At 43.4% G+C, this 14,716-nt stretch overlaps 1 protein-coding gene across 1 annotated transcript in view; it reads left to right on the forward strand.

The window, feature by feature from the left end:
- The first annotated feature begins 9,882 nt into the window (after positions 1-9,882).
- Positions 9,883-14,716, forward strand: part of LOC102204555 (rap1 GTPase-GDP dissociation stimulator 1) — a 32,176-nt gene continuing 27,342 nt past the window's right edge. Inside the window, exons 1-2 of the mRNA XM_013915083.1 lie at positions 9,883-10,126; positions 13,349-13,453. Of these exons, the coding sequence (XP_013770537.1) occupies positions 10,114-10,126; positions 13,349-13,453 (118 nt within the window). The 5' untranslated portion in view covers positions 9,883-10,113. The remainder of the gene's footprint in view (positions 10,127-13,348; positions 13,454-14,716) is intronic.

Consider the following 14,716-nt stretch of genomic DNA (forward strand, 5'->3'; position numbering starts at 1 on the left):
TTGTTCTTATTCTGCCATTGTTTTACTAAGTGTTTTATCCTATTGTAAAGTGTCCTTGGGTGACTTGAAAGGCGCTCATAAATAAAATCTATTATTATTATTATTATTATTACTGCCCATCTCTGAACCCTAGTAAATACAAAATGCAGACTCTTTTTGATGATGGTTTCATTTATTGAAGGAAAAACGCTATCCATCTACCCGCCCATGTGACAAAGTGCCTAACCTTGTTAAATTCTGAATTTCTTTAAATAACAATATATTTTGGAAAGCTCAGATCAGTTTCAGGTGTGAGTACTGCCACACCTGCTGAATCAAGAAATCCCTTAAGCAGAACCTGTCTGACAAACTGAAGCAGGCTAAAAGATTTAACTTTGTTTGATTGTCAGTTGTTGGGATAGGATATCTTTCTAAGCCATGCTATAGCTATTAGGAATGGTTCTTGGTCAAAGTAGGCATTCATTTTACCCGAATCTTTCCACTCATAATTGTTTCCCTCCATTTATTTTTACATTAATTTCACCTTCCTCTGTATCCTCCTCACACTTTTGTTGGGACCGTGGGTGCTTCTGCACAGCTGGTGCTAGTAACAGCAGCCTCCTGTGAGCCTTGTTGTTGCTGCTACAGTTGATGGTGCAGCTGCTGCTGCAGCCCTGACTTCTAACACGTCGTTTCATCCGACACACTTTGCTGCATTTATTCTCAATTTTACAGCTCCACCATTTCCCCATTTCTTCCACACTATACTCTGTTGGAGCGCGAGCTCACCGCAAAGGCCAGTAATGAGTCAGCTGCGTTAAGAGATTTAACTGGGTAATCTAATGAAAATCAAGGAATGGTCAGCTGTCAGTGTTTGTAAGGCCAACCAAGCAATTTGCAATCACGTTTACCTTCTGGTGCTTTCAATAGTGAGACATACCCTTCCCCCCAAAGTCCTTAGAGAAGAAGTATAAATACAAATATGTGGTGCTAATTATGAGATATTAGCCTTAAAGATAAAAGTGATTCCCAACAGTTACTCAGTCCAGCTCTGTCCACAAATGGAGAAAACCTGGAACAGAAGAGAACCTTCCCAAACCAAATTACTCCAAGATTGCACTGATGATTCATCCAGGAGGTCACAAAACCCAGGCGTCCATGGGAGCGTTCCAAGGAGAAAACTCACATTTAGTCATATTACTACCACACACCTGTATTTGTTTAGGATATCATGATAAACCAACACACAAGGAAAATACTACAGGGAGTTTAAAATGTTTTACAAATAAAAGTTTGACAGATGTGATGTGATTATTTATTAAGCTTTCCTTTGATACCCAGTATGAATCCAGCTGATCTGTGAAGGCCTCAGATGTTTGTGAGAGAACATTAGTAAACAAACAGCACCACCACCAAGACTGAGGAACACATCTAAGGGGGTCAGGGATGAAAGTGTGGAGAAGTTATAAAAACAAAAACAAACCCCAAGTTTTAAACATCTCAAAGAGCACTGTTCAATCTATCATCCAAAAAAAGAGTAAAGTGGACCTAGTTTGGAAAGAAGAATGGGTGAAAATTACAATCTGTGGATGTGCAAAGCTGGTAGAGACTTGCAGCTTAATTTCAGTTAAAACTGTTCAACAAAGTTCAAAGAAAGTTTGATAAGACTGTTTTATTCCTTTGCCCTATGAGTCACTAATTTTCTCTGCCAGTTTGACACCTGTGAAGATAAGAAAAACAAGGATTTTAGCCATACTTTATTCGACTTCAGCACTCTGGAGGACTGCAAACAAGACCTGGACAGTCTACGGTATTTTATTGATGTTCCGAGCACGCTCCGTAAGTCTGTGGAGTTCAGCCCAGAACATCACGCCACTCAATCAGGTGATCTGCATCCACACTAGAGGCTTTCTGTGCGTCTCTATTTTCTTGTCTACACAGAACAATTAATGCAGGTTTAATCAGCATATCACTTTCCTGTTTTTCTTGTTATTATTATTGTTGGTTTTGGGTCAATCAGACTAAATCTTGGGTGGCTGTATGGTCTTATTCCACTTGCCCTGAAATTGAATTAAATATTTGTGTTGTAAGTGAAAATGTTCTGATGTCAAATCTTAATGTTCAACCGATATGCGTTGCTGAAATTAACATGCTGTCATCTACTTGCCCTTTACAGAATAGAAACACAGATTTTGCCTAATGGAGTACTCAAGACCCCTCGCGTTGAAAAAAAACTAAAGGAATGTCAGATTATAAGTGGAGTGCACATCACTAAGATACATTAATTTAATCTGAAGAACATTTTTAAGGTGGCGAAGTAGATGTCCATCACTACAGTCATTTGGTCTCATTCTGCCTCGCCTTCCTCGATCCTCAGTATGTGCTCGGCTTCTCTTCTACATGGTCTATGGCTACATGGTGCTCAGAGAGAATGCAGGACAAGTCTTAACATCTGCTGTTGTCTGAGGGAGGCGGCATCAGCACAAATAACAGCTGGTACGGTGCGTGGTATCATGTGCCAGCTTTGTAACAACAGCCTTCAGAGTAAATAACACACATACAGTCATACTGTAAAAATATATGAGGAAATCATGAGACATAATCTGAAATGTCACCTTAGCTGCAGGACTGGCTGTACTCAGACTCCACTCTTCAGCCTTTTGAAGCTCTCTGTCTGAAAATAGCTGCGAGCGGAACGTGTAAACGAGAGGGCAGGAGGAATATCTCAGAACAACAAAGAGACAGCTAAATAATTCTTTGTTCATCACTATCAGAGATGAACCCTGACTCGTTAAAGGAAAGTGTGCGTTCAAACTGCTTTCTGTATTTTAGATAATCTTTTAAAACTTTCACAAAAACTACACACACTTTACTCATTAGTTAAAAACTGGTAAATCCACTCTTTAAACTCCTGGTGAAACTCTTTCCTGTTAACTCCCCGTCGGCTCACACACTTCAGAACATGTTTCAACACATTCTGTCAGTGTAATTTCCCCCCAAAGGGCTGGAGCATGTGTTCACTTCAGTTTGGTTGTCTGTCTGTCTGTTAGCAGACCACATTATTTTTTTCAAGATACCAATACCAGCTGGAGCTGATTTAACTTTGGTGAAAATCGGGTCAAGATCACACCACAATGTGACAATTATTCGAACTTTATATTATTCACAATTTTTCCAGGATCATTTTCCAACTTCACAACAATATACTAAACCTTGGGAGTACCTAGGTTATAGTCATGACCTGTTTGAAGCTGAGGCTGAGCTTCACAGGCATTGTGTCAAGGCTTGGTTCAGCTGTCAGGTGATCAGCTGACTTGTGAATCATTGTCACGATCTGATGTGTGTTTAGGTGGTGATTTGGTGCAAGAGATAGCGAACCAGTATGCGACATAATGGGACATGGAAGCAGTGATGACCTTCCACCTGTTCATAAGTAAACGTAATCTTTTATCTGTTTTGGTATCTATCTATCTACCTACCTACATACCTACATACATACATACATACATACATACATACATACATACATACATACATTCATTCATTCATTCATTCATTCTTTCATTTTTGGTAGCCCGTCTGGAAAAAATCGCTAGCTCCAGGACGTCGGGCTAGCGATATTGCGAGCCCTGTATCTGATTGAGGAATCACTCATCTTTGGAAAAGAGAGTTTATTACAGAGAAATGTCTCTTTCCAAAATAAAAGCTATACTATCCGCTTCTTCTGGGCTATATTCTCAGCAGCATAAGGAGAATCATGTGCTAACAGCTGTCTAAATGACTCGGCTAAAGTTAGTAGCATGCTTGTTGTTTTTGTCTTTGCACTAGGATGATGTCGGCATAAATGTGCAGTCATATTCGTTGTGTTCCCACTAGTGCTTTCAGGTTAATCTCGTTGAAATGACCTTAACGCCACAACACGGAAAATCTCCGTTAACGAGCTACCGCCGATCGCCCCGTGCATGGGGCTAGACGGCCAACACGTTAACGAGATAACTGCGCTAACACGCTCGCTCCATGTCCAAAGCTTTTTGTGTGCTGAAAGACACAAAAACATTCCAGGTCTCCAAAAACCCAGTTTCTGTTTAAAATGTTTCACAATTTGCTAGTTGAGAATTCGTCTCATTAATCATGGCACACTACTCTCCCCCATTTAGCTGCCTGAGTCACATCGACAGTACTGGCCCTGTATTTACTTGGTACTGGATCGATACCAAAATGTGTAGTGTGGCACAGCACTGCTGTGAACGAGGGAAAGTGTGAATGTTGAAGGTTTTTTTTGAAGCGTCCAGGTAAGTATCTACATGTTAAATGACAACATATGTGTGTTCAAATAGCATCGACACACAGCTTCAGGTTCTTTATTTCTGAAAGAAAACTCCGTCCCGGGTCATCCGTGGATCGGGTTTCCTCCGAGGCGTGGGCACCTATCAGTAGAGATTGTCCATGACCTATAGAACTCAAAGGAATATTCTCAAGTAACAGTCAAATATGCCATTCAGCGTGTTAGTTACAGCGCCGGGAGTAGCTTGGGAGGACAAGGAAACACAGACTGCTTCAGGTTGCCTTCCCAAACCATCTCAAAGGTTTATTCATCAGACAACAGTATATATAGAGGAAAAAGGTTCGTGTGTCAGCAGATTCTCAGTTCAAACCGGTACAGACCAAATAAGGAAACGTCTTCCTGCCCTCTGAACAGAGAAGTATCCTTTGTATAGTTTATCAGTTCAGCTACAATTTATGATTATCCCAACAAAATACACTCCTAGACATAGAATACAGAGTTCTTTCATTAGTGAATTCTGAAACAAACCACCTGGCCTTTAACGAGCCTTTTCTAAGAGATAAAGAAGGGAGGATGGGAGTAAGGAAGTGGTCTCTGTGGTATTTTCGACCTTGAGGTACCAGCCTGTGATTCTTACACATTAATTCTTGGGTCACAGAGAAAGAGAAAAACAACTAGTAAATGGGCCTTATTGAGCAACAGTTTTCCTGTATAATATCACTATAAAACAATATCCTGTAAATGCTCCCATGGTGCTAAAATACATAACAATTTCTATATGATAATTCTTCACAATTAAACAATAAGAACAAGCAGTCTGATGTCCTGCAATCATTACGAAGCTATAATCTGAAATACAATAACACATTAAGTTTTTGTGATCAGTGGAGATCAGTGGTATGGCACATCACTAATCACCAGCGTGCATGGAGATATGGCTTTGTATTAGTTGTGGTGAATGATTCAACTCACTGTACCACAGAACTGAGAAAAAAGGAAGAAGTGGTACACACGGGTCTTTATTTGTTAGAGTGTGACACCGTGTGTGCAAAAGAGGGTATTACAGATAAAAGGAAAAAAAGTGGTAGGACTGAGCTAAAGTACTCTCTGGCTCCATCCGGTGGAAGGAGCGTGAAACTGCAGGTCACTCCCCAGCCCTGGTGGACAAGGGTAGAATTCATTAGAAGAGTAATAGATGCATAAATAATAAATAAATATTCTTGTTGCGTTCCCATATGTCTCCACTTCGTTAGTGACTCTAGTCACATGTATATAATGTTTCCTCTGTGAGAGCGTCTGTTCCTCTATCCCTGTGTCGCTCAGGATCCGTGTTCCCAGAGCTTCCCAGCCTCTACAGTTTTTTCAGTTCAGGTTTTCTCTTTAGTTTCTCATTTTTGATTGGTTTTCTTATCTTTGTACTGTTTTAGAATCATTAAATGGTTCACTTTTCGTTAAGTTCATTTCCTGCCCTCACTCTGCACTCTACATGATCTGCTGCCCGCAGTCTTGACAGGTCCTTTACTTCTGATACATGATTATTATCATCATTATTTATTTTTATTGTTATTAGCAGCAGTAGTATTTGACAATAGTAACTCATTCAATTAATCAGAGTTGTAAATCATTAGTATAGTATATTTTATGAAACTGATAAAACTAATAAGTGCTGCTGATCATTAGTCAGGATTACAGATGCCCACTCAACAGGTAGCAGAGGACATTACCTTATACGCACAATCCTTTGTACCAGCTTTGAACCAAACTAAGCTTTATAGACAGGAACAGGCAATCCTCACAGCCATGCCTCTTAGGCTACGTTCACACTGCAGGTCTTTATGCTCAATTCCAATTTTTGATCAAATCCGATTTTTTTTGTCATGTTGCTCACACTACAAATAAAATGTGACAGCAAACGCGCTCTAGTGTGAACGGTTCACGGTCCTCAAAGCGGCCCGCATGCGCAAAAGAAGACGTCACACACAACGTGCTCTGTTTACGGAAGTAAAAATGGCGGCTACAGAGCTGGTAGGTGTTGTTGCAGGAATCTATCAATTTGTGCACAGTCGTAACCGACAGAATTTTGACAAATTCATTAGAGAAAGAAGGACACTGAGAAAACAGAGAGCCCGTGCTTTAACAGTGGCCTTGTTTGGAGCAGTGGCTGCTACCTCGGTGCAGAGGTATATATGGACATGGAGTTGGAACCAGTGAGTGGCCCTTGACTCGCTCCGTCTCCAGTTTCCGCCACCATGCTTTCTCGTTTGTCTTCTCCGGCGCTGATAATTGGCGTCTGTCGTGTGTCAGTGACGTAAATAACGGATTTAATGTGACTTAATAATGTAAAAAACCTAATAATGATCCTTGTTGCTGTTTTAGAGGAGCGCTGCTTCAAAGGATAGCTGCAGATTTCTGTCAGAATCTGCAGATTATACAGAACAAATAAAATGTTCACGTTTCTCCAACGTTGTCTTCCCAACAGTTTCACTGACATCTACACTGGATGGACAGGAAGTGTTCGCGATGTCTTCTCCAGCACTGATAGTTGGCGTCTGTCTTGTCTCAGTGACGTAAAAGACGGATTTAATGCGACATGACCATCAAACAGCAGTCGCTTACTAAAACATCAGATATGTATCGGATTCAGCGCCACATATGAAAGTGACCCAGGTCGGATTTGAAAATATCGGATTTGTGCCGTTCACACTGTCACACCATGATCGGATAGATGGGTCACATAGGGTCAAAAAAATCGGATTTGATGCGCTTTCGCCTGCAGTGTGAACGTAGCCTAAGTCTTCCCTGTTTTAGTTCCTGCAGCAGCACAGATTCCAGTACAGTTCCTGAAGCTGAAGCATTCGAAATGTAAAGAGAGTGAGAGTGGGGGAGAGATATGGGAGAGGAGGATAATGAACTTAACCTGGGCGTCTATTGTCTTGTGTAGTCTGGGAGATGAGTGGATGATGGGGTGGGTACAGTTTTCTCTGTGGTGGGGTCGGGTGGGCTGCTCCAGATTCTGTGGGGCTGGGCGGTGCTTCTGTGGACCCCGGTCCAGATGAGCCTGGGCCCCCTGGTCTTGGTGGGTTCCAGAGAGCGGGGGTGCCTACTGGGGTCAGTAGGGGGAGCTGGCCCCAGGGAGGGGCCACTTGCCTAACCCCCACCTGTCTCCCTCTTCCCGCTCCACCACAATCACCCACACATGCAGGGCCTTGGGGTGCAGGTGTGTCACCAGGGTGCAGGGGAGGCATGTCTGTGTCTATATGGTCTGGTCTCCCCACTCTCCCTGCCAGTGGCTGACGCCCTCAGACATCGGTGCTTTGGTGGTTCTTGGTGTCCGCGCCTGGGTACTCAGGTATGCACCGGCTCCCGGTGGCTGCTTGTCGGGGCCTGGCGCCTGTGGCTCGGTCGGGCCCCTTTGGGGGGTGGGGTGCCCTCGACCTCTGGGCCTGCGGCTCAGTCCCCTCTGGCACAGCTGGCTGCCGGTGGAGCTCAGGGGCACGTCACTGCAACCCCCTCTGGCTTCTGCTCTGTGGGTGCTGGGTGACCCCTCGCCCGGGCCTCTCCTCAGCTCTTTCCAGGAGAGTGGCGTGGTTGCCCCTTCGTTGGTCTTCCTTGGACTTTGATGCTCTGGGGGCCTCTGGATGTCTGGAGCCTGGATCTCCTCCATACCTGCTTCATGCCCTGGGGGGCTATGGCCTCTGTATAGGAATTTCTTTTACTTATGTATTAATCACATTATTTTATTGTATGATACCTTGGTGCCACTGGATTTTAATATGTCTCACACTCATACAGTAAGACAAATGGTGGGGGGTCCAGTAAGGAAGTTGGGGGAAGCAGACGACTCCACAGGAAGAGTCTTTTGTGTCTTCGAGGACTCTGGGAGGCAGCAAGGGAGTGTGAAGCTTAAGGTGTGACACAGCTGTGTACTGCCGTTTGTTCCTGGAGAAGGTATTTCACTGAGAGCCATGCTGGGCTCAGACTCTGCTGACCGTCTGCCCCGCGGTCATGCAGGGACTTCATCAAGCTTGGTTGTCTGTCCTTTGTGTGTTTGATTAAAGAATGTTAGCTACCGCTCGTCTGCAGCCTTTATTTAATGGAAAACTTCCACAACACCCCCCACACCCTCTAGCAGATCGTTACATGAAGGAACCTTTTGAATACAAGCGTGCTCATGCTCACAGGTGTACACACGGGTGCTCACAGACACAAACTACACCTTTCTTGGCTGCTACCTCAAAGCACACTGTGCGCTGTCGCTCTTACGTGCTGCACAATGCTATCGGGCGATCGTGGCTCAAGAGTTGGGAGTTCACCTTGTAATCGGAGGTTGCCGGTTCGAGCCTTGGCTCCGACAGTCTCGGTCGTTGTGTCCTTGGGCGAGACACTTCACCCGTTGCCTACTGGTGGTGGTCAGAGGACCCGGTGGTGCCAGTGTCCGGCAGCCTCGCCTCTGTCAGTGCGCCCCAGGGTGGCTACAATGTAGCTGCCATCACCAGTGTGTGGATGACTGGATGTGTAAAGCGCTATACAAATACAGGCCATTTACCACATAGATATATATATACACATAGATTATCGCGATGGTTTTTATGCTTGTTTTCTCTTTTTTCTCTCAACTGGTGATCCAGGTGATACATATATATATATGTATATGCATGTGTATTTTTTGCCCCCCCCCCCTTTTTGTTGTATTTAGTATAATCCTTTATGATTATTTCTATTGTTTTTAAATCATTTATTGTATTTATCTATTGTATAAGTGTTTTTTCTCCTCTTGGGTATTTGTTACAGACAGCAAAGGAAGAATTTGGGGGGAAACATGTTTCTTTAGTGTGCATATGACAATGAATCTTTAACACACTGGGCTATTCAGCGTGATCGATCTGAAACACAGCAGCAAGTCCACCTCTGAATGGCTCAAAAAGAGGATTTGGGATGGCGTAGTCAAAGTCTGGACACAAATCAGACTGAAGCATGATTTAACCAGGCAAACCTTCCAGAGTGGGTGAACTAAAACACGTCTGTAAAGAGCAGTGGGCCAAAAATTCCTGTACAGTGATGAAAAAGTCTCATTGCCAGTTATTACAAATTTCTTTTTTGCCATGAAGAGTGACAAACACATTTATTCGAGGGCAATCAGCTTTTGTTTTTGTTTTACACACGAGGTCAGGAAGGTTTGGATAACCTTTTTATCACACGCTGCATTTTGTGTTTACAAGAGTTAAAAGTTGACCATCTGAAATATGCAAAAAGAGAAAAAATCAGAAAGGGCAATGCACACAGACACGCACTTAAGCTATAGCCTGTTTTCCTAAAACATTTAAAGAGCTCCAGAAATATTTGTATTTCATTTGTAAAAACTCCGCAGATATTGTCAGTCTTTTCTATGTGATGTTTACACCATCAGTCTCTAAACTAGTCCCTTGTTTTATATGATAAAAATATACATACAATAATATATAACAGTGAAATATATTTTTAAAAACACCAAATATGTAAATATCACCGTGATCTGCTTGTTATATTGTACAGAATTGTCTTTGTTGGTTTGTAGCTTTTCTTTCACCACCTGTACTTTGAATTTGTCAGACAGAAAGAATGAACACACGATGGGAGCAGACAACGCACGCGCAGTGGGAGCAGAGAAGGGCAGCGTGAAGCGAGGCAAACGAAAAGGAGAGTTAGGTAATAGGATTAGTGGAGGAAGAGCAAGGACAGGGAAGCAGGCAGAGTGAGAGGCGGGACACACCTGGCTGAATCAGGGAGGGCGGCCTCTCTGCACACAGACGCGCACTCAGTGCTAGCAAGCAGGCGAAGGCAGTTAGCCAGCAGAGAGCCTGCCAGCAGCCATGACAGACACTGGTGAGTAGCTACATCCTCTGTGTGTGAGATGCTTCTGTCCTTTCTTGCTCTGTATAAAAGGTAAAACGATTTGCAGCCGGCGTGGTGCACTGTGCTGTTGCGCCACTCTGCAGACCAGCAACGGTGAGTTGTTTGTGCCACCGGCCAGTAAGATTGCAGCACTGTGCAGTTCAGGAGTGGATGGACATAAACTTACCAGCTGAGCCACACAATCAAACAACCCAGCCTCGTCTGTGGCGTTGCTGCTCTGAGGCATGAACCATTTCTTTGCGTCCTCATTGCTCATAGATACCATCATAATACCATACTATCCAAGATGCACCGCGTAGTCTAACAGTGGAATAAACACAACGAGCATCACAGTGACAGGATTTAGTGGCGGACGGACTGATGGGATTGGATTTCCCAGTTGTTGCTGTTATTGTGTCCATGCATGCAGTCACGTTTGTATATAGGCACCCTGGGGACTTCTTGGCATTACATTGTGAGACTGACTAGGAAATTGTTGGCCTGTGCTTTAACGCAGACGCATGCACACAGTGCCGCCCTGACTGCTCAGCTGCTGGTCCACCAATCCAAAGGTTGATGGATCGATTCCCTGGCTACTGCAGTCTGCATGTCAAAATATCCTTGGGCAAGATGCCGAGTTGCCTGCGCTTCATTCGTCTGAGTGTGTGTGGATGAACGCTATAGAAGAAAGTGGTTGTATGAATGTGTGCGACTGGCTGCATGAGGCTTGTAGTAACAAGTGCTCAGCACAGAAGAGTCTATAAGTGTCTTTACACATGCAGAAGGACACGAGGGCTAGATCGTGACATACAAGTGTGTGCATCCGTTTCCTAGCCCCCTCCACCCGGGCTATTTTCAATCGACTTTATAGGGATTAGCCGAGGTGATTACCATCTGCACTCTGTGTGCGTCTGACTGAAATGGACTGTATGTGTTTAAGAAGCTCTTTAGCTTTGTTATTGAGTTATGCTCCGTGCCTGTGGTTCAAGAAATGTGCAAGCGTGCACAGCCCTTTGCTGGCACGTGTAAACTGTTCAGACTTGATCCAACCACATCAGAAACATCAGTGTTGGACGGCTCCTGAAAAATCTGTTGTTTCCTTTATACTTATTTAAAGGTTTAAGTTTAACCAAGACTTTGTTTATTGGTGGGTAAAAGAGGGAAAAAAGCATCATGTAAGTCGTATTATATATTGTACAAGATCAGGATTAGGAGAAATATAATTTTGTTGTGGGAGTTCAGCTGAATTTGGCAAATAGTAACATCAAAGCTCTATAAAACACTCTAAAAATAAGGAGGATTTTCACTCCTGATATTTGCTGTAATTAAACATTTGTCCCCAGTTCTTGTTAACCTTTCAGCTGATGTCTGCGAAGGTTCTCAGTCATCCAGGACATCGTAGTCTAAGGAGCTTGGAAAGTTTCTGGACTTCTTTAAGTTGCTTGAAGACGTTTCACCTCTCATCCAAGAAGCTTCTTCAGTTCTAAGAGTCAATTGGTGGAGAGTCCCAGTCCCGTCTTCATGCAGCTGAAAGAAGTCCAGACGCTTTCTTTCTGACCTCGTTAGACTTTCAGCTGATGATTTCTTGAAGAAGTTGTGTTGTTGGCAGGACTCTAGTGTGGTTTTTAGTGGTAGTAGCTCTGGTCTCCAGCAGCTTCTTCATATACGTTCTGCATGTGGTGGAGCATCATATCAGCTACAATACCCGTAAGAGCGCTGCCAAGACTTGTAGAAGAAAATAGGAAAAGCATTTTTAATCGTCGGATAATGACGTCGGCAATCTCGCAGGCTAAAGCGCTAATGCCAGTTTGTCACTTTTTTCTCAGTTGCTGCTTTGTTGATTATTCTGCTTTTCATCGTGTCTTTTCTGCTTATAATGAAGCTTTATTAATTAGGGTAGCTTGAATGTTTATAGTCCTTATCTTTCCAGACTGTTTTCTACCTATTTTTGAATTTTATTATATATTTATATTTTAAGCCGTCAGCAGTGCAACAAGGAGCAGGATGAGCACTGCCAGAGTCCTACAAAATGACCTCCAGCAGGCCATTGGATGCGAATGTCTCTGACCAAACAATCAGAAACAGACTTCATAAGTGTGGCCTAAGAGCCTGACGTCCTGTAGCGGACCCTCTGCTCACTGTGGAGCTGTATAATCTACTGTATATCATTCTGGGTTGTGAAGGATCAGTCCTTCATCCCCAACCGGGTGCAGCAGATGGCAGCCCCTCCCTGATCCCCGCTCTGTCGGAGGTTTCTTCCTGTTAAAGGAGGGGTTTTAAAACATGTCTTTCCTCACTGCCGTGCAACAGCTGGGCTTTCTGATGGTTGCATTCTTTGTATTGTTGTCATATAAAGCGTGTTGAGGTAACTGTTGTTGTGGCGCTATATAAATGAAATTAAATTCCATGCTTTCACTTTGGTTTTTGTTGTGTCTTTAAATTCAGCTCTCTGTAAGTGGACCATTTTCATTTCAGTCGAACATTTCTCCAACAAAACAAGTTTTCAGTCAAACTTCATTCTTAAGGTTCCAGAAGCCATTCGTTGGTATGTTTTTTTATTTTTCATGTCAGGTAACACGATCACTATTTATTATGTGTGTGTATGAACACCTTGCTGTGTTGTGGGTTATAAAACCAAATGTAACAAATTGTAAGCTTAGCCTGTCAACAGAACAAATGTCCTGTTATAAACGGGTCGCAGCAGATGGCCCCGCCCCTCCCTGAGCCTGGTTCTGCTGGAGGTTTCTTCCTGTTAAAAGGGAGTTTTTCCTTCCCACTGTTGCCAAAGTGCTTGCTCATAGGGGGTCATATGATTGTTGGGTTTTTTTTTTTATATTATAGTAGGGTTTACCTTACAATATAAAGCACGTTGCGGCGACTGTTATTGGGATTTGGCGCTGTATAAATAAAATTTAATTAAACTGAATTGAATTATAGGATCACTTAAACCTGAATGCCAAGTTAGGCATACAGGACTCAGTGCTTGGTAGCCACTAACCAGTATCTGTCTACGATTTTGTGTTGGTAACAAGGTAACCCAGCTCCTTATTTTGTCAGTGCTACAGATTTTCCAGATCTTGTTGGCAAATTTTTAGTTGCTTCGTTGTCAGAATCATAATTTTATTCAAGTTGTGTGCTATCTATAAAATGGCATGTCTCACCTTGACTTCCGTGTTACTAAAGCTAACAGCTAACTCTTGTTGTGTGTGGCAGACTCTCTGTGTGAGGCGTTAAAAGCTATTAGTGTGAGTACAGAGCTGATTGAAGAAGAGCTCAAGCCTCATTTGGATACAGTGCTGGCTGCGCTGCTAGAAAAGAGTAAGTCATATAACACACACATCCCAGGAAGTTGACTCTGTTCATCTGGACGTTTTCAGTGGGAAACATTTCTTCAGTCTCAGCTGACTCCAGGTTTCTCCAACCTTATCGACAGTACCTTTGGATAATGGCTGAAACTAGCACCACTAGGCCATGTTTCATGATCATTAACATGCAAATTGTCATAAACATTGATCAGTGGCCATGAGTACCATTCACAGAGTGGAGAAATGTTCATGCATGAAGACATTTTAACCCACTTTGACAAGGACTGCCTAAAGCTAGTACGTGAGTACGAGCAAACAGCACGAGAGATGGCTGACTACAGCTGCCACCAAAACAGGATTACTCCTAAAAGTCTGCAACTGAGATCTTCAGTTAAGGGCCTGCGCAACAAAAGTCCTCCAGAAGGCAAAGATCCAGCTGTTCGGTGAGCATATGAGACAAACTCATTTTACTCTGGTATCCTACCCTGCACACCGCCCAGTCATTGGTTCGGGTATGTGGATGACACCTGGGGGGAAATCAAATTTCAGGACGTGCTGAGTTCACTGATCACATTAACTCGGTCGATAAATGGCAGGCTAGCCTTAAGTTATACTGTGAGATTTCCATCAGTAATGGGAGACATTTAAACGTTAATGAGTACCATAAACCTGCACATACGGATCAGTATTTAAGGTTTGACTCTCATCATCCATTGGAGCACAAACTGGGTGTCATCAGAGAGGAATACCATCCCCACAGACAAAGCAGCCAGGGAAGCAGAAGAACATCATACCAAGAATGTGCTAAGTGAATGTGGTTATCCCAGTTTTGACAAATATCCAACTGGGAAGGCACTTGAAGAAAGCTCCAGACGACCGAGGAGAGATGGAAGCGAAAACCTTTAGTGACCCTTTATGTGTCAGGACTATCGGAACAGCTGAGACGCATTTTCACAAAACACCGGTCCACCCTGAAGATCGGGTCCTCTCGGCACAAACAGTAACATGGTGTACGCTGTTAAGCGCCAGGAGGATTTCCAGGATTTATACCGTATTTTCACAACCATAAGGCGCACTGTGCTAAAAGGCGCAGTCTCAGTTATGTGTGCCATTACTGTATTTAACACACACATAAGGCGCACTGGACCATAGGGCGCATACAAGTACCGTATGCGTATTTAAAAATAGGCGGGAGCAAACCTGAGTTCGGTACCTTACTCACATTTCTATTGCCAGTAATCGTCATCATCAACAACACACAAGCATACAAGTGTGC

The sequence above is a fragment of the Pundamilia nyererei genome, unplaced genomic scaffold (assembly GCF_000239375.1).
Source record: "Pundamilia nyererei isolate P.nyererei 1_Seehausen unplaced genomic scaffold, PunNye1.0 scaffold00256, whole genome shotgun sequence".
NCBI lineage: Eukaryota > Metazoa > Chordata > Actinopteri > Cichliformes > Cichlidae > Pundamilia > Pundamilia nyererei.